The sequence below is a fragment of the Neofelis nebulosa genome, chromosome 14 (genome assembly GCF_028018385.1).
Source record: "Neofelis nebulosa isolate mNeoNeb1 chromosome 14, mNeoNeb1.pri, whole genome shotgun sequence".
In the NCBI taxonomy this organism is placed as follows: domain Eukaryota; kingdom Metazoa; phylum Chordata; class Mammalia; order Carnivora; family Felidae; genus Neofelis; species Neofelis nebulosa.
Window position 1 is genome coordinate 38,141,089 of NC_080795.1, and position 24,799 is coordinate 38,165,887.

Genomic DNA, 24,799 nt, shown 5'->3' on the forward strand with positions numbered 1-24,799 from the left:
AAAAGGGAGCCAGGGAAAGTCCAATATAGCCTGTGAAAAATTGTGAAGGTCTAATATAGCCTTTATTTGCTGAAAGTCTAAAATGAAATTTCAGATGATTTGTCTAAGCTAGTGGAGGACTTTAAGAGACCCATGAAAAATATTGGTCACTTGCACGCTGGAGTTTAAGGGACTTTGGGAGAGATTCACCACTTACTTGTGGTGAATTCTAAAAGCGAGAACCGATGATTGGAATTTCCTCTGCCTTGTGGCAGATAGAAGAGCACATCTACTGGTGTAACAGCTGCATGTCCAGAGGGAGCTGGAACAAGGATTTATTCATGCTGTTTCAGCTGTAGGTTCCTCAGGAGGGAAGAGAAAATAAAATATTAGTACTTCAGTTATTTAAGAAGTTTTATTGTATTGCATTCAAGTGCTGATATCTCTTTTATTTATTCTGCTTGGCATCTGCTATGATTCCAGAATCTGAGATGTCATACCCTGGTTCAGTGCTGCAAAATTTTCGGCTGTTGCCTCTTTTCAGTTTTCTTTGCCCACCTATTAGAATTGTGTAGAAAGTTAGGTCCTTTCCCTTTCTCTGTCTCTTTTATTGCATATTGTCCATCTTTGTGCTTCAATTTAGTAATTACTTCAGATTTATATTCTAATTCCCTAATTCTCTCCTTCTCTGTATCTAATCTCATATTTAACCTATCCATTGAGTATTTAATTCCTTTTTTTCAAAGTTCTTTCTTGCTTCCTTTGAAATCTGCCTGCCTTTCTGTTATAATCTCTCTTTCCTTTCTCATGTTTCAACTACTTTTTTTTTTTAATTTCTTTGATCATTGAAGCATGTTTCTGGTCTTTTTTAGGATTCTTTTTTTCTTTGTGCAATATGGATACATGGTTAGACTGAAATTTTTTCAGCTGTGAATTCATACTTGTATGATTAAATCTTTGGGTATTCTGAGAAATCTGGTTTGATAATGTATTTCCTAAACAGAGAATATATTTTTTTATGATACGTGGCCCAGGATATTACTAATACAGAAGTACTTTATTTTTTTTTTTTTTCAACGTTTTTAATTTATTTTTGGGACAGAGAGAGACAGAGCATGAACGGGGGAGGGGCAGAGACAGAGGGAGACACAGAAGCGGAAACAGGCTCCAGGCTCTGAGCCATCAGCCCAGAGCCTGACGCGGGGCTCGAACTCACGGACCGCGAGATCGTGACCTGGCTGAAGTCGGGCGCTTAACCGACTGCGCCACCCAGGCGCCCCAGAAGTACTTTAAATTAATCTCTCAGTTTAGGAATCTCCTGGATCCTGCAGGTAGAGATATTGAACTTCAGACTCTAATGTGGACTAGCTTTGGTTATAAGTTTTCAAGAATTTTTTGTATTCATAGCTAAGCCTGAGACAAAATGTCGTCTTCCTTTGTTTATGGGCAATAATGATCACTTCTGTGTTCCAATTCCAACCCTCCACCTTGACTCATCTCCTCCCCAAAATTATTACAATCTGAAACTTGAAGCTTCTGGCTACAGAAATGCTTACAGTACAGCAAGGATTTCAGTGCTAGATTATAGTCTGTGGGTGTTTCCTGTTCATAGTATGTGTATCTGTTTCCTGTTCATTTTGGGCACTGTTGGGTTTTTTCTTACTTTCTTAGAAGCTTGGCTATACTTTTGAAATATTTGTCATACTTTTAATAATTTTGTAAAAGAAGTATTTTTTAGGAAATTTAACAAGTTCTGTTGCCAAAAGCAGAGCTTCCAGTAAATTTTTTAATGTACTACCTTCCAATTTACCAGTTTGAAAATAAGATATTCAGAATTGATTGTAAGTAATCTGTATAATCATCTAGAAGACTTTTTTTTAGAAAAGAGGATCTAGGTAGGTTTTTATAATCCATTGTTCTGTTATGTGTGTTTCCTGTATAGTTCCCCATATATTTTTAATCATCTAGGAATCAGGGGGTCTTTATTATTTGAAATCCACCTAGGGTGTGCGTATGTATCAGCAAGTTGCATTATTTTAGTGACCTTATACCCTAGAAACATTTCTACCATGAATGCCTAACTTATTCCTCTGGATGCTTATGAAGATTTCAACTAAGCCTGTCTAGATATTTCTAAAGCAAGCCAGGAGACTTTGCCACAAACCCAGTTTTAAGAAAGGTAAGTCGTGGCTGTGATTTCAACCTGTAGCCAGTTCCTTCTAGCATTGACCGTTTTCTTGACTCTGTAGCAGAAATGTTCAGTGTTGTCTCTCAGTATAATATCTTTAAAATGTGAAAGACATAACAGGATGAAACTAAGGTACAAAGAGATCATCTGTATTCTTGTTGTTAGTCATTACCATATTGAAATGTGGCAAAACCCTGTATTTCATCAATCTCTAAGATGTGTATCTTTTCATTTTTTAATATCTATGCATTTGGGATACAAGCTTGCACTTGATGGTATAACACTGAATTACAGATATTTTTATTTCCTAGTGGTGTACAAAATACAAAAAAAAAGATGCATGTTATAATTAATGACACTTCATATTTAATGAAATACAACATTTGTAATTATTTCAGTCCCACTGGTGAAAATACTTGCCTATTTATTATTCTGAAGAAGTGATCTATTACCAGTGATATTTCTTCCTTTACAAAAAGTTACTGGAATGTTTTGGTATTCTATTCATAAGTGAGCCACAAATGCAAATGAAATCCAAAAATGTGTCAGTACTCATATATATTAAGCATCTACTATTTCCCATATATTCTGTTTGTAAATGCTCCTAATATTTTAAAACTCTTTTTTCCTCTGTCATAGAGTTTGTTTAGACCAAAGATAAAGATATTATGTCTCTGAAAGCTGAAAGATCACAAATGACGTTTGAAGATGTATTTGTCTCTGAAAAATTCAGTAACTTAGACATACTAACTCCACATATTTTAAGATTGTGGTTAAAATAGAACTATCCATCTGACACATAACACTGTTTAGAAGGAGTCAGATTACAAGTGCATGTTACCCTTGAGGTATTACATGTGCTTAAAAAGGATATTCAAAGAAAAGCGTGTGAGTTATAAGGTAGAAAGCAGCATATTTATGGGGAAGAAATTTTAATGATCTTTTATTAACAACATCAACAAACATAAATTTAGCCCAAATCATGTGTAAATATAGCTCTGTGCTCTTCATACTGAAAAATTTAACATTTGGTTCTATGTTACACTCCAGAAAAATACAGGCTAGCAGTTGAGCAGATAGTATATGAGAGGTGATAAAAATTACTAATTTGGAAGTGTTTACAGATTTTCTTGTCCTGGTGCCTGCCAAAGACTTCTGTATTTTATAGACCTTATCTTTCTACTCCCACAGTCTCTCAAAAATATGAGGCTAGTGTATCTCTACCAGGCTGGTTCCTACACATATCTTACCTTTTATAAAAATAAAATGAAAAGGAGGAAAGTCACAAAAAAAACATGTAGAACCTAATGATTATAGGCAAACACTCTTTAAACCCCCACCCAGATCAAAACCCAAACCTACCAGCCCCCCCACCCCAGAACTTCCATGTGCCTTGTCCCAATTGTCTTCTCTCCACCTGGATATAACGACCAAACAGATTTCCTCTAGTAATCATTCCCTTGCATGGTATTAAGGTTTCATCACACTGATATTCGTCTCTAAAATCTTTAGTTTAGTTGTGCCCATTTTAATGTGTGTTAACATCTCTTTGAATTTACAGATAACCCTGCAATTCTTTAGAGAGGTGCTCATAGTCTAGATTTTGCTGATTGCCTTCTCATGGTGCAGTTCACTTTCTTCTGACATAAAAATGTTGCTTTTGGAAAGTCTCACGGTGATCCAGTTTTGGATGGTTTTTTTTTAATATTGTTTAATGTTTATTTTTGAGAGAGAGCAAGAGAGAGAGAGAACAAGCAGGGGAGAAGAAGACAGAGCGGGAGACCCAGAATCCAAAGCAGGCTTCAGGCTCCAAGCTGTCAACACACAGCCTGATGTGGGGCTTGAACCCACGAACTGTGAGATCATGACCCAAGCCAAAGTCAGTCACTTAACCAACTGAGCCACCCAGGTGCCCCTGGGTTTGTTTGTTTTTTTTTTAACCCCACAAGTCATTTGCTCTTTATGTCTAAGTGTACAAAGAATTTGTTTCTTTGGCTTTTAAAGCCCAATAATTTTATAGAAATGTGCCTTGATGTTTGTTCTGAGCTAATATTTTTAGGTATATGGTGTGCTTTGGTCAATCTAAAATTCTCAATAGGCAGGAATTAATAAGCAAAAGCATTTATTTGGGAACAAAGAATTGCCATTTGGGGTATACAGATTTGGGTAGCAATCCAAATAGTGTCCCCTAGGGAACAAGATTCAGGGATTTTTAATGACAAAATGATAATGCCCTTATAAGTTGTTTACAAAGAATTTTGATTGATGTTGGGTACAGAACACTAATCTTACCTAAACGTAATTAGTTGCTAAGGCTATCACTAAGCAAGAGTCTCATACAGTGGCAAGTTATAGGTGTTCTTGCAGAATCCTCGATTATCTGTGGTTTGGCCCAGTTCAAAAGTTCATGGTTCCGCCTATGAGATGGTATGCATAAGGCTCACCTCCTTAATGATCTTCCGCTTCCATTTTACAACCCTTGACATCCATGACTTCATTTTATTTCACCTTTCACACTTTGAATATCTAATTTCAAGTCTTCATATTTCAGAAAAGCATTCTTAGGGTGCCTGGGTGGCTCAATCAGTTAAGCATCTGACTCTTGATATCAGTTTAGGTCATAATCTCGCAGTCATGATATCAAGCCCTGAGTCAGACTCTGTTCTGACAGAGTGGAACCTGCTTGGGATTCTTTCTCTCCCTATCTCTCTGCCCCTCCCCAACTCATGCTTGCTCTCTCTCAAAAAAAAAAAAAAAAATTAATTAAAGCATTTTTGAATAATAGAGTCTAGTGTTGGCACTGTTCCTGTAATGGTTTCGGTACTTCTTTAAGAACTCTAGGGGCACCTGGGTGGCTCAGTTGGTTGAGTGTCCAACTTCGGCTCAGGTCACGGTTCATGAGTTTGAGCCCTACATCGGGCTCTGTGCTGATAGCTCAGAGCCTGGAAGCTGCTTCGGATTCTGTGTCTCTGTCTCTCTCTGCCCCTCCCCCGCTCATTCTCTCTCTCTCTCTCTCTCTCTCTCTCTCTCTCTCTCTTTCTCTCTCTCTCTCTCCCTCTCTCTCTCTCTCTCTCTCTCTCTCTCAAAAGCAAATAACCATTAAAGAAATTAAAAAAAAAAAAAGAACTCTATTATAGTGCGTTGAGTATTCTTTGTCTTCAATATTTGTCATTTTTCCTCCAGTCTTTTTGCTTTTCCTTATTTCTTTTTGATTTTTAAAAAAACTGCCTCCTTTTTATTTTTATTTATTAAGGTATTATCTGTTATGTTTATGTGTTCTTGTGTTCCTTCTAATTTAGACTTAATTTCTGAAATAATTTTCTTCTGTGTCTAATTCTTTTCTGAATTTTGTCACCTTGTTTCTGAGATAATCTGATTCCTGTTGTTCTTTCATTTTTTCAGTTTCTTTTCTCCATTCTTTTCTCATTTTAAAATACTTAGATATACTTTTCATCTGTTTTGTGAACTTTGTCTTTCTGGTGTGCTTTCATTGTCTGCAGTAATGGTGTTCTGCTCTTTAATTTCCATTTTCTTATAATACGTTATATAAAATTGAACCTTAATACTTTTCTGTAGCCCACTTTTAAAAATACTAATTTTCCTGAATTTTTAAAAGATGCCTATGTACATAATACTTTTCCTGGCTTCACAGAGCTCCTTTGTCAGAGGCTGTCTTGTAGTATTGAAAAAATTTAGTGACTTTCCCTCTGAGAGTTCCTGGCTCTGTTACTCTCCCCTCCTTTTAAGTGAATCTTCTTTTCTTTAAAATCTCTGTGACCCTGTCCTGCTCAGCTTTGATTTGACTCCCCACAGTTTCCCTTCAATGTGGGGCCCTCCTAGCTTAAAGTATTAGCTAGTTGATTTTAAGAGTCCACGGGTCCTCCACGGTTCCAGCCCTATAGGCTTTACTAGGATATTTATGTTCACCCACTTTTGGATAAAACTCTTTCCAGGTTTAGCTGATGTTCTCAAGTTAGCTAATTATGCTTTCTAGTGAATATTTGTTAGCTGTCTTGGAGTCCTTTTGTCCTCAGGTCTGTCACACAGCCCATTACTTCCCTTTGTTTCTTCCTGTATATCCAGTGGTACCATGACGTGCAGATTTTGTGTCTGTCAGTGATTTTATTCTTACCCACTTGTAATCTGAGTTTGATGATAATCCCTTCAAATCTAGTTTTGTTGTATTTGTTGGTGGTGGGGGTTTTGTTGTTGTTCTTATCTGTTCTTATCTGCCTTTGTGAGTGGATTCCAGGAGTTTCAAAAGCTATGCCACCAATGTGGCCATCTTCCCCAAATCCTCCTGTTATGATTTTTCTAGGTTCTACACTTCTGTGATGCAGAATAAGGGAATTGGCCCAGGTGACTAGAACCAGACTTATGGTGGCTTCACCCATATACATACAAAGATGTGGGGGAGAAAAAGGGAAAAGGAAATAAAATCAGGTTAGAGACTGAAAAGGAATTTTGAGGAGGTTCTGGAAAATGAAATGATCTGGAAGAGGATATGGCTTAAAGAATTCAGAGGTTATAAATAGGAATGCAAGAAGTTGGGTCCCCTGTGCTATCCTTGATGACAAATAAATCAAGAATAGAAACACTTTTTTATTTCTTTTGCAGGTGAACTTCACATTTTGTTTTGTTTTGTTGGTTGGTTGGCTTTTGTGTTTTTTTTCTTCTAAGATTTTATTTAAATTCAAATTAGTTAACATGTAGTATTGGCTTCAGGAGTAGTTTGAGTGTTTGTTTTCTGTTGTTAAGAGTCTCTGATGGTTTGCTTGCCTCTGTTTTTTCCCCCTTCCCTTATCTTCATTTGTTTTGTTTCTTAAATTCCAAATGAGTAAAATCAAATGGTAATTGTCTTTCTCTGACTGACCTGTTTTGCTTAGCATAATACACTCTAGCTCCATCCACATTGTTGCAAATGGCAAGATTTCATTCTTTTTGATGGCTGAGTAATGTATACCACACCTTTATCCATTAATCAGTTGATGGATATTTTGGGCTCTTTCCATGATTTGGCTATTGTTGATAATGCTGCTATAAATACTGGGGTGCATGTGTCCCTTGGTATTTGTATATCCTTTGGATAAATAGGTAGTACTGCAATTTCTGGGTCATAGGGTAGTTATATTTTTAATTTTTTTTTTTAAATAGTTTATTGTAAAGTTAGCTAACATACAGTGTATACAGTGTAGTCTTGGCTTTGGCAGTGATTCCTATGGTTCACCACTTACATACAACACCCAGTGCTCATCCCAACAAATGTCCTCCTCAATGGCCATCTCCCATTTTCCCTGAACCCCCAGTCCCATCAACCCTCAGTTCTTTGTATTTAAGAGTCTCTTATGGTTTGCCTCCCTCTCTATTTGCAACTTATTTTTCCTTCCCTTCCCCTATGTCTTATGTTAAGTTTCTCAAATTCCAGATATGAGTAAAAACATACAATACCTGTCTTTTTCTGACTTATTTCACTTGGCATAATACACTCCTGCTCCATCCACATTGTTGCAAATGGCAAGATTTGATTCTTTTTCATCACCGAGTAGTATTCCATTGTATGTATATACCACTTCTTTATCCATTCATCATCTGAGTGACATTTGGGCTCTTTCCATAATTTGGTTATTGTTGGTAGTGCTACTATAAACATTGTGATATATGTGCCCCTACAAATCAGCACTCCTGTAGCTAGCCTTGGGATAAATTCCTAGTAGTGCTATGGCTAGGTCGTAGGATAATTCTATTTTTAATTTTTCGAGGAACCTCCACACTGTTTTCCAGAGTGGCTGCACCAGTTTGCATTCCCGCCAACAGTGCAAGAGGGTTCCCATTTCTCCACATCCTCGGCAACATCTGTTGTTTCCTGAGTTGTTAATTTTAGCCATCTAACTGATGTGAGGTGGTATCTCATTGTGGTTTTGCTTTGTATTTCCCTGATGATGAGGGATGCTGAGCATCTTTTCATGTGTCTGTTAGCCATCTGGATGTCTTCTTTGGAAAAGTGTCTATTCATGTCTTCTACCCATTTCTTCACTGGTTTGTTTTTCAGGTGTTGAGTTCGATAAATTCTTTATAGATTTTGGATACTAACCCTTTATCTGATGTGTCATTTGCAAATATCTTCTCCCATTCCATCAATTACCTTTTAGTTTTGTTAACTGTTTCCTTTGCTGTGCAGAAGCCATTTATTTTGATGAGGTCCCAGTAGTTCACTTTTGCTTTTGTTTTCCCTGCCTACAGTGATGCATCTGGTAAGAAGTTGCTCCAACCCATGTCAAAGATGTTGCTGCCTGTTTTCTTCTCTAGGATTTTGATGGTTTCCTGTCTCATATTTAGGTCTTTCACCATTTGGAATTTGTTTTTGTGTATGATTTAAGAAGTGGTCCAGTTTCATTCTGCATATCACTGTCCAGTTTCTCTAACACCATTTGTTGAAGAGACTGTCTTTTTTCCATTCTTTCCTGCTTTGCCAAAGATTGATTGACCTTATAGTTGTGGGTCCATTTCTGGGTTCTCTGTTCTGTTCTATTGATCTATGTGTCTATTTTTGTGTCAGTACCATACTGTCTTGATCATTACAACTTTGTAATACAGCTTGAAGTCTGGAATTGTGATGCCTCCAGCTTTGGTTTTCTTTTTCAGCATTACTTTGAGTATTTGGGGTCTTTTCTGGTTCCATACAAATTTTAGAATTGTTTGTTCTAGCTTTGTGAAAAATGCTGGTATTATTTTGATAGGCCTTGCATTGAGTGTGTAGATTGCTTTGGGTAGTATAGACATTTTACTTTGTGTCTTCTTCAATTTCTTTCATAAGTGTTCTATAGTTTTCAGAGTACAGATCTTTTCCCTCTTTGGTTAGGTTTATTCCTAGGTATTTTATGGTTTTTAATGCAATTGTAAATGCAATCAATTCATTGATTTCTCTTTCTGCTGCTTCATTGTTGGTATATAGAAATGCAACAGATTTCCAAATGGTGATTTTATATCCTGTGACTTTGCCAATTTCATGTATCAGTTCTAGTAATTTTTAGTGGAGTCTTTCAGATTTTCTACATAGAGTATTATGTCATTTGCAAAGAGTGAAAGTTTGACCTCCTCGTTGCTGATTTGGATGCCTTTTATTTCTTTTTGTTGATGATTTCTGAGAGTAGGACTGTGTTAAACAACAGTGGTGAGAGTGGACATCCCTGTTGTGTTCCTGATCTCAGGAGGAGAGCACTCAGTTTTTCCCACTGAGGGTATTAGCTGTGGGTCTTTCATATATGGCCTTTATGCTATAGAGGTATGTTCCTTCTGTCCCTATTTTGAGGGTTTTTATCAAGAAAGGATGTTGTAATTTGTCAAATGCTTTATCTTCATCTATTGAGAGGATCATAGGGTTCTTATCCTTTCTTTTATTAATGTGGTATATATCACGTTGGTTGATTTGCAGATATTGAACCAGCCTTGCATCCCAGAAATAAATCCCACTTGATGATGGTGAATAATTCTTTTAATGTACTTTTGGATTCGATTTGCTAGTATCTTGTTGAGAGTTTTTGCATCCACCGAAATCCACATTTTTAACTGACCCTTCTCAAAGCTTGAATCCCATGAGTCACAGCTTCAATATGATAAGAAATATGTGTGTAAAAGTTACACATTTCTGAATAAGAAAGATAACAGATGTGCAGTACAAAATATACGTAGAAGGAACTCCAAAAAATTAATATTTGTGAAGAGTCTGCTACACACTGAACACCAACCTATAATTATCCCAGCAAAATTCTGAAGTGAACTGTTTTCACAGCATTCAAGTTCAGGCCTTGTGAATTTTGAGCCAATTACCTATGCATTACACTTTGTAATATCCGTACTCCAATGGATTGATAGCAATGATGAACATTTATCAGAAACTATAAGCTAGACATGTGCTAGCATGTGCTTGACATGTGCTTAACATGTGCTTTACAGGCTCTATTTCGTTCAGTCCTCACTAGTTTATGAGATTGACTGTTCTTACCTGTAGTTAGGAAAACAGGGACTTAGGTTGAATACTTCCCCAAGCTCACACTCCTGTTGAGTAGCATAACACTGATTAGAACTTATGTGTAACTGTCTTCAAACCCAGATTCTTAATCACCACACTGTGTTATTATGATAATAATATGATGAATGTGACCCAAGACTTCATCTGTTAGCTCTTAACCCTCATTTTGGGCAGACTCTCCCACCTTCAAATGCAGGTTTTGGTTTTTTTTTTTTTTTTGGTTTTGCCAAAATTCCACTTGTTTAAAGAAGATCACTTCACAGCAGAATGAGATTCTTCTTTGGGCATAGACATTCAAGGGGCCATATGTTCTTGTTAGAGTCTCCTGTTGTAAAACACAACAATAGAAGGAGCCAGAGGAAAGAAGCCTACATGAAATCAATCTTTGATAACTTCAACATGAGCCCTCTACAGTGGAGTTTGCCATTGTAAAGATGTTAAATTATACGACTCATCTCCAAAGTATTTTCTGCTTTCAAACTATAGAATAGCTAGTTAAGATGGGGCTTCAAAATTGTTGAAATTTATTGGTTATTTAGTAACATTTTATTCCACGATTAGAGCCTTGTTTTTTTCTTTCACTAACCTGCAAATCTATAATTCCTTGAATCCTTGGGAATCTGCATGTGAAAATATTGTAATTTCTCATTTTGCTCTCTAAAATTTCTAAAGACCCATCTGGAATTAACCTCAGTCAATTTTTAAGACTCTGAATTAAGGACCAGTTACTTATTTATTTATTTTTTATTTTTTAAGGGTTAAATTTGATATAGTATTCTCCCAGTTTAAAAGAAAAGTCATTTAAAATGAAAGTCTAAGAATGTCTAAAGAAATAGGACACAGATAAAGCAGTGTAAACCAGCTACTATTTTTTAAATTTTTTTCAACGTTTATTTATTTTTGATAGAGGCAGAGCACGAGTTGGGGAGGGGCAGAGAGGGAGAGGGAGACACAGAATCTGAAATGGTTTCCAGGCTCTGAGCTGTCAGCACAGAGCCCTACGACATGGGGCTTGAACTCGGGAATGGTGAGATCATGACCTAGGCCAAAGTCGGAGTCCCAACTAACTGAGCCACCCAGGTGCCCCCAGTTACTGTTTTTAAATGGCAACAGTTTGCAGGGGAGTAGAAAAAGAAAAAGATAACCTTATCCTTGTAAAAGTGAACTTTTTCCTGTTACCGAAGCAGGCACAGACGTCTCACACAAGAACAGGGATAGCTGCAGGGGCTTAGATCAAAAGGAAGTCAGAAGCCCTCCCCCCTCCCCCCCCCCCCCCCCACTAAGTCCGATTGCATCTGATCTCATAAACAAGAAGACACTGAGGCTGGATGTCACCGACCTGATTAATTTTCAAGTAGGGCAAATACAAACAGGGAAGACTGATGCTCTGATTTTCCTAATTAACTCAGATGATTCATGGTGGGTTAATAGCCGGGATCTCTACTCTTCTATCACCCTGATGGGCAGGGGCTTGCTTTCTGAGAAATGATCTGACAATTAAGATGCACAGGCAGTGCCCTAAGAAACCTGATATTTAAAGGACTGTGCTTCTAATGCTAGGGTTTTTCCTTGAATAAATCCTCACCCTGTCCCAGCTCCATATAAAAGAAATAGGCGGATTGTTCACAGTGTGGCTTTCCAAAGGCACAAACGGAAATATTAATGCTAGTTTGTTAACAATTTCCGCTTCAAGATTCAATGACAGTTGTCAAAGACATGAATAAACAGTATTGGGATCTGAGAAACATATAATTAACCTTCATTTGCCTATAACCTTTCCAATAGACATAAAGGAATAAACTGTTTTTGAAAAAAGTGGCAGAATCTGGATATCAGGTACCATCTGTACGTGTTTTTGCTGCTTTCGTAGACGAGTGGATGTTCTTTCTGCCAGTTTCTCGCATTCTGGATTTTGCTCAAAGGAATGTGTATCTTAAGCCAACATACTAGTCTTCGGGGAGTTCAGCATGCAAAGACCCCTTTTTGTACCTGCACAACCAACACGTTTGTTGAGAATAAAGAGGACCAGGCTTTGACATTTTCCAGCTTGTTATCTATTTAATTTTCCATCTGCTTCTTTTGCCACCACCTTCCAAAGGAACATCTGCTGCACGTCCCAGAGAAGGAAAGGGGGATTGAATCCATGCCACCTGGGTCTGCAGTCCTAAACCTTGGGATTCAGATGAAGGGAAGGAAAGAAGACTAACACATGGTCCAGAAAATGAAATGAGGACAGTCTGTTAAGAACAAAGCTTTATTTCCATTTATTGCAGAGCCCACACGACCAGACAGGCTGGACAGCAGTGTCTGCCCCTGGCAAGGGTGAGAGGCAGGGGGAAGCAGCTGGTGCCTGGGGGAAGGCAAAAATAGTTTCTGATGCCCAGATACGCCCTCTGGTGCCTGAATCTACAGGTAGCGTCCTGTTGCGCACATACCCTTTAAACATTTAAGCACCATGCTATGAGCTGGGCTTTGTTCTGGGCATTCTGGAGGCAGAGATGATTATAAGGTATATTTCCTACCTTTATGGGTTCTTTTAATGTTTATTTATTTATTTTAAGAGGGAGAGAGAGAGAGAGAGAGCACATGCACAAGTGGGAGAGAGACAGAGAGAGGGAGAGAGAATCCAGGCAGGCTCCGTGCTGTCCCTGCAGAGGCGGACATGGGGCTCAGTCCCACAAACCATGAGATCATGACCAGAGCCAAAATCAAAAGTCAGAAGCTCAACTGATTGAGCCCCCCAAGCACCTCTTATTTCCCACCTTTAAAGAGCTCGCCTGGGATGTGGGAGATGGGCAAGTAGAACAGCATTATAATATACAGTGATAAATTGCATATTAACCAGTTCCTCTGGCTCGGAACACAGAGAAGGGAGAGGAAGTGTGCCTAATCCCACGAAGCAAAGTGGTAGATCAGGGAAAGGAAAGGCTCTACCAAGGCGGTGCCATGAGTGGAGTCTGGAAGGATAAACAGGAATATTAGAAAACAAGCTGTTTTAGGGGCGCCTGGGTGGCTCAGTCAGTTGAGCGTCAGACTTCAGCTCAGGTTATGATCTCACAGTTCGTGAGTTTGAGCCCTGTGTTGGGCTCTGTGCTGACAGCTCAGGGCCTGGAGCCTGCTTCCGATTCTGTGTCTCCCTCTCTCTCTGCTCCTCCCCTGCTCACACTCTGTCTCTCTCTCAAAAATAAATAAAGATAAAGATAAAGAAAAGAAAAGAAAGAAAGAGGCTCTTTTCTCATGATCCAGGGGTGGTAGCACATAACAGCCAATCTTTGTATTGACTCAAAGAACTGAGTCCCCCAAAACCTTATCCCCATCTCCCACCCCTCTCAGTGTCAAGGCATCAGCCATTCACAGTGTACTAGCTGGTTGTGCCACCTCTTAATGTTGTCTGAAGAATCACTCGTGACGATAGCAAACTCTCATCAGAGGGAGACAGATGTCTCAGTATCGAAATCACTTCTTACTTTGCTGCCGTGGAATAGCCAGTTGTCAGATTTTAACTGTCCTTAAGTATTGCACTCAAACGTCACCCAAATCGTAATATGTTAAGACCACAATAGCTAATGCAATCAATTTTTAGACTTAGAGGAGTTTCTCTACAATCAAATATTGAGTGAGTTATCTGTTGCAGGCACCATGAGGCCCACAGTGGTATAAGGTGTGACCTTTGAGCCTAAGAAGCTAAAATCTGATTGCAATGATATGCGATTAGTTCTGTCATCCTGACATGACACTTAGCATTTAACTGAGGAAAGAGCCAGGCTGATGGGACAATGCGTTGCTCAGTAAATGTACGCTTCCTTCACCTTACAGGCTGTCTCCAAATAGGTATAAAACTTCATAGGTTGGCTTTGGATTAGTCGTGGTGTATACTGAGATGCAAATGTAATTGGCATAATCTCTGACTACACCATTACGCTGTCTTGGCATTTTAATAAATTGTTTTTATTTTTAAAAAAATGTTTTAAATAAATTCTATTTTAAAACTATGCTTTCCACAGCACTCTCAACAATCGCCAAATTATGGAAAGAGCCTAAATGTCCATCAACTGATGAATGGATAAAGAAATTGTGGTTTATATACACAATGGAATACTACGTGGCAATGAGAAAGAATGAAATATGGCCTTTTGTAGCAACGTGGATGGAACTGGAGAGTGTGATGCTAAGTGAAATAAGCCATACAGAGAAAGACAGATACCATATGGTTTCACTCTTATGTGGATCCTGAGAAACGTAACAGAAACCCATGGGGGAGGGGAAGGGAAAAAAAAAAAAAAAGAGGTTAGAGTGGGAGAGAGCCAAAGCATAAGAGACTGTTAAAAACTGAGAACAGGGGCGCCTGGGTGGCGCAGTCGGTTAAGCGTCCGACTTCAGCCAGGTCACGATCTCGCGGTCCGTGAGTTCGAGCCCCGCGTCAGGCTCTGGGCTGATGGCTCGGAGCCTGGAGCCTGTTTCCGATTCTGTGTCTCCCTCTCTCTCTGCCCCTCCCCCGTTCATGCTCTGTCTCTCTCTGTCCCAAAAATAAATAAAAAACGTTGAAAAAAAAATTTAAAAAAATAAAAAATAAAAAATAAAAACTGAGAACAAACTGAGGGTTGATGGGGGGTAGGAGGGAGGGGAGGGTGGGTGATGGGTATTGAGGAGGGCACCTTTTGGGATGAGCACTGGGTGTTGTATGGAAACCAATTTGACAGTAAATTTCATATATTAAAAAATAAAAAAAAAATAAATAAATAAATAAAAAATAAATAAATAAATAAATAAAATGAAAAAAATAAATAAATAAATAAATAAAACTATGCTTTCTCAAAAGGGAAATGACTAGGGGGAAAGAATCAAGCACATGCCTTTTTTTCTATCACATTTTCTTCTCAAAAGAAAGTTTTTCTCAGTTTAAAAAAAAAAACACATCGAGAAATAATTTTTTGAAGTTTTTATTGCTACTAAGTAGCAATCTATTCGATAAAACTAAATATGGGGTGTGTTTTTACCTTGAATTAACTCACAAAAACTCTTAGGTTATTATAAGCATGTAATGTTTTGGTTTATGGTTAGTTTCTTAGGTGGAGTTTAAAGGCATGAACATTTTTATATTTCAAATCGGATCATTAGATAGGGTAGATAAGGGAATTTTCTGTGTTCACCTACAAGAATGCACTTAAAAAGAAACTGATAATTGAGGCATTTTATGATTTCAAAATAGGAATGAAATGAAGGTTTCTAGGGCCGTACGTGGTTCTGCTATCAGAAGAAAATTTCCGAAGTAATTTCCATCAGGAGGCCACAATCCAGTATTTCCTAATTCCGATTTGGTGGAAACACAGACCATTTTGAGATGGAATATATGCCTGAGTTATAGCCTGATTTGTAAATGAGAAAACTGAGACCCAGAGAGATTAAATAACTACATCTTGTTTTTTCTGAGTTTCTAACCATGACATGAGATGTCCCAGCACCTTGTAACTTCCGGCATTATCTTGTCACGGTCGCTCCTTTCAGTTTTGTATTTTCAACGTGAAAAGTCATCTAGGGACAGAGCTAGATAAATCTGTTCCTTAGCTGAACTTGTATGTATCATTCCCACCCAATAATCTAGAAAATGAGTTTTCACTGGCTGGTCTCATGCCATGAAAGAGTGGCTTGGGCAGCTGGATTCCATGCCAACCTGATTTTCATTTCTTTCCTGGTTCTCCCTGAGACTGTAGAAGAGAACAGCAGGTAGCACCACGTACAGCCCACCTGTCTCCCAAAACTAAGCTTGGCAAGTACGGCTATTCTGTATGCAGTGATCTCCAGGTAGACTTGGGGCTGTCTGAAGGAACAGTGCTTTTGTGGCATTTAGATACAATTGAGCTTCAGGTAGGTTCGTGAGGGAGGGACATGAGCAGATTTAGCAAACTGTTTAAATATTCCATGCCTAACATTTTCTGAGTTTGGGGATAACTACACATAATTTCCTTTGGCTTCAGTATAATACAGATCAGGCATAATAAATACATCAAGAGGGAACTAAGCCAGTTGCTGAAACGTGACTTCATTTAGTTGATAATGGAGAAAATACATGATGGTGTGGTTGTTACTTAAATGAAGCACAGAACAAGCTGAGTTAATCACATTCCAACCTTTTTTTTTTCTCCAGAGAATATTCTTTTCCTTTTATACATATGCCTGTTCCATAATTCTGCTTGTTTTGTCCTTTTTCCTTATGTTGATGCATGTGCAGTGGAAGATGAGAGATATTCCTGTGGTCTCTGCAGCTCTTAAATTCAACTGCTGGTGGGTGAATAGAGCTCTGCCCCAGCCTCCAGGGCCGACATGTCTGCCTTAGTTTCTCCTCGAGGATTGATCTGAGATTGCTGGGTACATGGGGGAAAACGATTCTTGGATATTTTTTCCTTCCCATACTTGTAACTGCCTTTGTTTGGTCATCTTTAGGACTACCAAGAGGCCTCCAACTTGGAACAATTTGTAACTCGATTTTTATTGAAGGAGACCTTGAATCAGCTTCAGTCTCTCCAGAATTCTCTGGAATGTGCCATGGAAACTACTGAGGAGCAAACCCGTCAAGAAAGGCAAGTTAAATATTTTCATATGGTGTCTTGCTACTTACTGTGAAATACCAGTTGCGGGGCATTTATGCTTAAACTAATGAAAACTAAAAATGAAAATTAATCAATTTAAATGGAATGACAGGAACCACCGTTGGGTTCTTGCCTTATATTTTCCTCTACAAGAGGCCATGGCATGGCTTCTACTTTTACTGTCCATCAATTATTCAACGAATTTAAATTGAGGATTTAATAGATGAAGAAGTCTTTAAAAGACACTGTGGTAACATAAAGATACATTTTACAAAGTCCTGACTTTTCAGGAGGCTAAAATCTAATACGTAAATAAGACGTGAAGAGTAAAACCGTAATGCACGGTGCAAAGTGATACTTATCATACAGAAGGGGGAACAACTTGCCAAGAATTTAGGAAAAGCAAAAGGTTAAATATGGAGAGAGAGTGAAAGACAATTGTGTGGAATTTCCTGATGGGATTTGGGCTCATCTTGCAGATGAGTATTATGTGAAAATGTGGAAGTGATAGAAAAGAGACCAAGAGGCCAAATGAACTGGATGTACCTGGGGACTTGGGAGTAGAATCAGCCTTTTTATTTAAGGAAATAGAGAAAAATGGATGGTAGGAAAAGTTTTCAAAATTCAGGACCACCAAGTAATATCACGGAGAAGATAAGTAATGAGATTATAAAAGCTATATAAATAAAGGTGCTAATGCTAAAGAGAAACCTGAATTAGAAATGTGTAAAGCAGACAAAAATTATTCCAACCAGCAGTTGGTACTCTCTTGAGTTACCATTGTTTATACCTTGCAAGCTAGAGAAGGGCTTGGCAAAACTCATGCTTATGCAACATATTTTTGCATGTGTTACTTCAAACCTAGATATGTGACCATCTAACTTTTTGCATTTTAAGTTAGGGAGAACCACACAGTAGCTTTTTTGAACAGGCTGCTAATAAAGTACTCGGTAGGGCCAATTTGTCTAAACAAATTAATGGATACATAATCATTAGGACATCTCAGAGAAACAGTGGAATTTTCAACCATGTGTTTACAATGTCAAAATGAGTGAGCACCACCAAATCCTAACAAAAAAGCCTCTAATCTCCAATCTAATGAGCTTGTGCAGCTGATGAACATGGGTGTGCGCTCTTCAATGGATCTGTGGAGCATTTTCACATTATAAACTTCTTTCCACTGCATTGAGTGATTCCATCTCAAATGGCAGGTGTAACAGAGAGCTTTAGAAAAGCAGCCAGCCAGTTCCGCAAGTTTGAGCAGAGGATAACGGAGTATCTTGAAACACAGTGATACTGATTTCAGGTTCCAAACGGGAAGTTAAGGTTGGTTTCTTGGTTGTGTCTAGATTTTCTTGTCGCAAAATAGATTCTCCCTTTTTAGAGTCAATTATTAGCCCCCTGGGAAGAGGCCTGCAGAAGTGCTCCCCTTCCCTTCTTCACCTGCATTTTGGGTTTTGTCTATGGTCATCTCCTGCAAACTTGAATTCTACATACACCGCTATATAGTGAATACATAACGAACAGCTGTTTTTTGTGTCAGGCCACAGGCTAGCCTTGACCCCCTGTGAAAGCTACCAACAGCTGCAGCTGTGTTTAATGAGAAAGAATGTGATAATGCAGAACTGAAAGACACTGGAGGACTCATGAATATTTTATTTATAGGTTTCTAGTTCAAACAGAGCCTGGAAGAATAAGAACTATTACAGGTCTGATGTAAATCTGGGTAGTGCTGTTGTACAGGATTTGATTAAGGTACCCAGGGATGCCCACACCCCACCCCAAATCCATGATACTCCACCTGGGGAGGTTTCATTAAAAATAAAGTAAAAAACAAATAAAAAACTCATTTCCACTATGAGTTTGTATAAACTCACAAATCCAACTTAGAATCTCTGGTGACCCTGATGGAAGAGTGCAAGTTGTGCTCGTGTTTAAAAGTGCTGTGTCTCCTCTCCCTGGTTTCGTCTTCGAATCAGCTGGTCACCATAGACCAAAGCCACGAGAACCCCAGGGGCCCTCACTGGTGGGGAAAAAACAAGACAGGAAAGATGGCTCTCTTTTTCCTGTGATATCAAGTAAGAGACCAGTAAATAAGCCTCAGAGGAGACAAGACTTGAGCAGGATATTTAGGGTAGATTTAATGGCAGAGAATATTCTCCCTGGGGGGATGGGTCCTCTCACCCACCCCATAGTACCATCTCCTTTCTTCTGGCTCGCTCTTCCCCATTTGCTTGGTCATTGCTTGGACAGCACTTGCTCTGGGAAACCTTCACTGCTGTCTTTATTTGTCCTGCTCCACCACTGTGTATTTCCTCAGTACCCTCTACTTAGATGTACCTACAAACCCAGCCGTTTACTTATCTCTCCCATGAGACTTGGAGTTTCTAAACGACAGGGGCTCTGCCTTGTTTCCCTCTACCTGGCGCAACTACATGTTCAATATATGAAACTGAATGAATGAAAGGGAATCCCAAATAAAGGGAACCATGTAGAATAGCAGTGGATGAGGACCTGGGACAGTGAAAGTAACCTACCTGGCATGTAAGCCAGGGAAGGTCTTAAATGTTTATTTTTGAGACAGAGACACAGCATGAGTGGGGGAGGAGCAGAGAGAGAGGGAGACACAGAAGCCAAAGCAGGCTCCAGGCTCTGAGCGGTCAGCACAGAGCCCAGCGTGGGGCTTGAACCCATGAACCGTGAGATCGTGACCTGAGCCGAAGTTGGGTGCTTAACCGACTGAGCCACCCAGGCACCCCTAGAAGGTCTTAAAAGCTAGATAGCTGCATTTAGATTTCATATGATCCGAGATTGGTGGTTGTAAATGAAAGAGAAATGTAATGGAAACATTTAATTTTTTAATGTTTTTCTTTATTTTTTGAGGGACCGAGAAAGAGCATGAGTAGGGGAGGGGCAGAGAGAGAGGGAGACACAGAATCTGAAGCAGGCTCCAGGCCCTGAGCTGTCAGCACAGAGTCCAGCACGGTGCTAGAACTCATGAAGCATGAGATCATGACCTGAGCTGAAGTCGTATGTTTAACTGACTGAGCCACCCAGGCGTCCCAGGTTTTAGGGAATATTAGTCTCATAACAGTATATAGTAAAGATTTGGGAAGAATTAGAGCTAGGTCAGAGAGGAGAGGTCAAATCAATGTACCCAAAACCTCATCAGTTTTTTGTAACATAAAGGAAGATTCCATGATGCCCTGCATAGTCAACAGCTGGAACCTGCAGAGAACATTAAAAATCCCAGGGTTATAGTAATTTGCTTCCCCTTAAACATCAGTGTTACTTTGAGGCTTAATATTTGTGAAACCTAGGGATACAAAGCTTCTTTGGAATATAGCAAATTTTGAGAAGGCATCTAGTCTAGTTATCAACCCCAGGGAGGAATCACACAGTATCAGTCATCCTGCAGTAATGAGTTAGACATGCAATGTTGGGCAGAATGTCTGTGTCTATTCATGTGAAAATGGCAATTTCAGAGAGAAGGGATGCGTACAGCTGGAATGCCACAGAGGTGAGATTTTCAGATGGTGTTCTACAACACTCTTTGTATCTGTCCTGGCATACTGGTAAATGGGAGCCACTTTAATTCCATGTCTTCTGAAAGTACCTAATAGCCAATGACAAGAATAATCATTATGTTACACTGAAGTTTCCCTCCAGAGGCCCCTGTCCTCTTATATAAATCTCCATTCCTCACAAACCAGATTTCTGGGAACACAGTTTAATTATATGTGAATTTCTTTTTTATAATGGAATCTGAAAATTTACTCTATTTTCCAAAGTTCTCCTTTATCCAGAGAAATGACTGATTTCCTTCTAGGTTTGGAAGTTATTTTTCTCCTTTTGATGGTTGGCTATTACAGAAGTCAGGGAAGCTTATAGGTAATTATACAAGTTCAGACAGTTCATATTCCCTCAGCCTGAACATAGAGAATAACTGATCTAGTCTCCTATTCTTGTCACCACTGAAATTGATAGAAAGTTGACTTTCCATAGGATGGTCTAGTTAAAGATTGGAGAGTAAACATTTCTTTTCCTTCCTCCCTAAACTTTTCAAAAAAGGCATTAACAGTGCCCGGACAAAAAGGAGTCATAAACCTACCAAGATAAGGATAGAGGAACCAACGAGATAGAAGCTTGGAATATGGAAAGAAGATGAATCTAGTGATGACTGATGTAGAAGCTCTGAGAAAGATGAAATATAGACAATGTATGAAGCCAAAATGCAATGTAATGGGTACAGAAAGGCTCAAGGATTGGCTTCACCATGTGCAGTGGGGATGAAGGCAGGCCTAATGTATTGCTGAAAGCTCCACCCAGTGCTGTGTGATGACTCCTCAAGGAAGCTTAGAGATGTTCGTTCTGGAGAAGGTGAACAGATGTACACCTAGCACAGCAGGGGTTAGTCCGTGATACTAAAAACTGAGGCGTTAAGTGAAAGTCTCCATACCGAACGGTGAGTTTTGACACCCACCCAGAGCACTTACAGCGAGCTTATACACTAGTTGGGGATGCTTCTATGGCTTTTCTCAGTCCAAGAGAAACACTTAAAGTACCAAGCTATGGTGCCCATAATGAATAGGCCTAGCCAGGCCACTCTACAGTGGAGGCTGTGAGTTGGCAATTGCCCCCTCCCTCCCTCCCTCCCTCCCTCCCTCCCTCCCTCTCTCTCTCTCTCTCTCTCTCTCTCTCTCTCTCTCTCTCTCTTTGCCTCTCTCCCTCTCTCTCTCTCTCTCCCTCTCTCCCTCTCTCCCTCTCTCCCCATCCCTCCCTCCCTCCCTGCCTCTCTCTCCAATCACCCCTGTTTCTTCCCTCTGAAATAGGCAGGGACAACCAGGAGAACAAATCAAACACAAAAACAGAAACTTAGAACAAACATATAATCCAGAGAACAGAAGACTCCCCCCCCCAAATCATCAATACCCTCAGAAAACAGAAAACAATATTGCATTTATGAATTAAGGAAAGGATGCTACTTAAAAATAATAATATTCAAAGCACTCAAAGAGCTCTTGGAAATTATGATTGCAGAAACAAGAACCTGTGAGCAAGATTTGGAGATAAAAGTGTGATGACATTTTCAAAAAGAGATGAAAAATAAGAAAGAAAAATAATAAAGCTATAGGGTAGTCCAAGAGGTTCCAGATTTGAAAAGTAGTAATTTCAGATAGAGAAAAAAAGGAGAGAAATTATCTAAGAAATAATTCTCAGACAAGGACATGAGTTTCCAAGTTGATAGAACAGACTAAGAGCCCATTACAATGAATCGTAAAATCTGACACCAAGGAATGCCATTATGGTATTTCAGAATACCAGAGACAGAGAAGTGTCTAAAATCTCCCAGACCAAAAACTAGGTCAAACACAGAGGATGAGTAAGACACTAGATTTTTTAAATAATGGCACTAAAAGCTAGAATGCAGTGAGGCAGCTTTTTCAAAATTTGAGGAGGAAATGACTTGCAACCTAAAATTCTTCACTCTGACTTCTGGGAAAGACGGCAGAGTAGAAGGATCCTAGGCTCACATAGTCTCATAGATGCACCTAAGTAACACCCACATAAGTGTAAATAACCTAGAAAATGACCAGGAGACTGGCAGAACAGACTTTCCACAGATAAATGTAGAGAAGAGGCCACCTTGAAAGTGGTAGGAAGGGTGGAGATACAGTCAGGAGCCAAATAGACCCACTCAACTGGCTGTGGTAGGGAGGGACGCTGTAAGCATGGAAAAGGGAGATGAGCGAACTCTGGACCAAGCACCCCAGACACAAGGGACCCACACAGGGAAGATGAACCCCTATAACATTTGGATTTGAAAACCAGAGTGGTTCAACTTCGTTAGTTCTTTGAATTAGTGGGGCTTAACACCTAGAATTCAAAAAAAAAAAAAAAAAAAGATCTGGAAGGCCATAGGAAACTGAGTTCCCGCCCTCAAAGAAACTGAGTTCCCGCCCTCCTGCTGAGATACAGCATAGAAGCAGCAGTTTGAAAACTGAAGGGAATATATGGGAAGGAGATTTATTTACTAATCTCAAAATGTGTGCTGGAGGAGGAGGGATCTTTGGGAGACTTCTCCAGGAACAAAGGAGTTGGCAAGCATCATTTCCCTCCCACGCACCTCAGAGTAGATATATGGACTCCTTCAGGAATCAGCATAAACACTCTTCATCTAGCTTGTCAAGAGCATGCCCAACACCCATGTTCTTCTGCAGACCTGTCTGCTGTAATCCAACTTGGCAAGCAGGAGTCCAAAATGGTGCTACAGGTGTGGCATTAGGCAAGAATCCAATACAGTGGCCAATGCAAATCCAAAGTTACTTCTGCCCTGGGGAGGGGGAAAGGTAACCACACATACCAGCTCCACTGGGGCCCCAGAAGTGGACTGGGGCAGACATCTAGTCTGACTGTTGGCCCTGCCCACCAACAGAAACCACTCAGTAGACAATATAGGGGGAGTGCCTTGCAGATCAGTGCGACCACAGTTCAGGTAAATGCCTGCTTTGACCAAACTCAATGCCAAAGTGGCACCAGACTTTCCCATTAACAAAACAAGGACCAAACCCTGGCACAACAGACAGAGAGAGAGACACTGCAGCTGACTATACTGAAGGCAAATACAGCTTGGCCAAAACATTAGGATGCATGTAACACACATAGGAGACACCCCTGAAATGCCAGGTTCTGGTAAACGGAGGGCATTGCACTGCATGGCACTACAGGACCTCTTCTTCATAAGGCCACTACTTTCAGGAGAAGGAGACATAGCTGACTTTCCTAATATATAGAAACAGACACAGAAAGTTGGGCAAAATGAGGAGACAGGGAATATGTCCCACGTGAAAGAACAGGATGAACTCAGAGCAAAAGAGCAAAGTGAAATGGAGATAAGTAATATACCTGATGGAGAATTTAAATTAATGGTCATAAACATACTCATCTGACTCAAGAAAAGACTGGAGTATTTCAGTAAGACCCTCTACAAAGACATAGAATATGAAAAAAAAAAAGAGGTGAAGATCTTAATAATAGAAATTAAAACTACAGTAGAGGGAATCAGTGGTGGACTAGAGGAAGCAGAAGAATGGATCAGTAACCTGGAAGACACAGTGATATAAAGCAATCAAGCTCAGGAAAGAGAAAATAATAGTAAAAAGTAAGCATAGATTAGGGGCATTCAGTGACACCATTAAGTGCAATAGCATTCACATTATAGGGATCCCAGAAGGAGAAGAGAGAGAAATAGGGGCAGAAAATTTATGTGAAGAAATAATGGCTGAAAACTTCCTGAATCTGAGGAAGGAAACAGACACCCAGATCGAGGAGGCAGAGAGAGCCTCCAATAAAATCAACCCAAGCAGGTCTACACCAAGACACATAATAATTAAAATCAGCAGAAACACTGCCCGTCAGAGGGAGTAGCTTGATCTATTATTCAAAGTGCTGAAATGAAAAAAAAAAAAAAAAGCCGTAACTAAGAATACTCTTTCAGAATACTGATTACCACCAATAAAATCGAATCAGTATTCAAAAACTCCCCATAAACAAAAGTCCAAGACCAGATGACTTCACAGGTGAATTCTACCAAATATTTAAAGAAGAGTTAATACCCATTCTTCTCAAACTATTCAAAAAAAATAGAAGAGAAAGGAAAACTTCCAAATTCATTCTGTGAAGCCAGCATTACCCTGATACCCAAACTGGGTAAAGACACTACAATAGAGACCTACAGGCCAATATCTGTGAAGAACATGGATGCAAAATCCTAACAAAATATTAGCAAACCAAATCCAACAATAAATTTTAAAAAATCATTCACCACAGCTAAGTGGGATTTCAATATTTGCAAATCAGCAAACATGATATATCACATGAACAAGAGGAAGGATTAAAAGCTCTATGTTCATTTCAATAGATGCAGAAAAAGCATTTGACAAAGTACCACATCCATTCATGATAAAGACCCTCAATAAAGTAAGTTTAGAGGGAACATACCTCAACATAATAAAG

At 39.3% G+C, this 24,799-nt stretch overlaps 1 protein-coding gene across 1 annotated transcript in view; it reads left to right on the plus strand.

Moving 5' to 3' along the window:
* Window positions 1–24,799, plus strand: part of NECAB1 (N-terminal EF-hand calcium binding protein 1) — a 197,291-nt gene that overhangs the window by 132,449 nt on the left and 40,043 nt on the right. Inside the window, exon 6 of the mRNA XM_058698510.1 lies at window positions 16,638–16,774. Coding sequence (XP_058554493.1) covers window positions 16,638–16,774 — 137 coding nt within the window. The remainder of the gene's footprint in view (window positions 1–16,637; window positions 16,775–24,799) is intronic.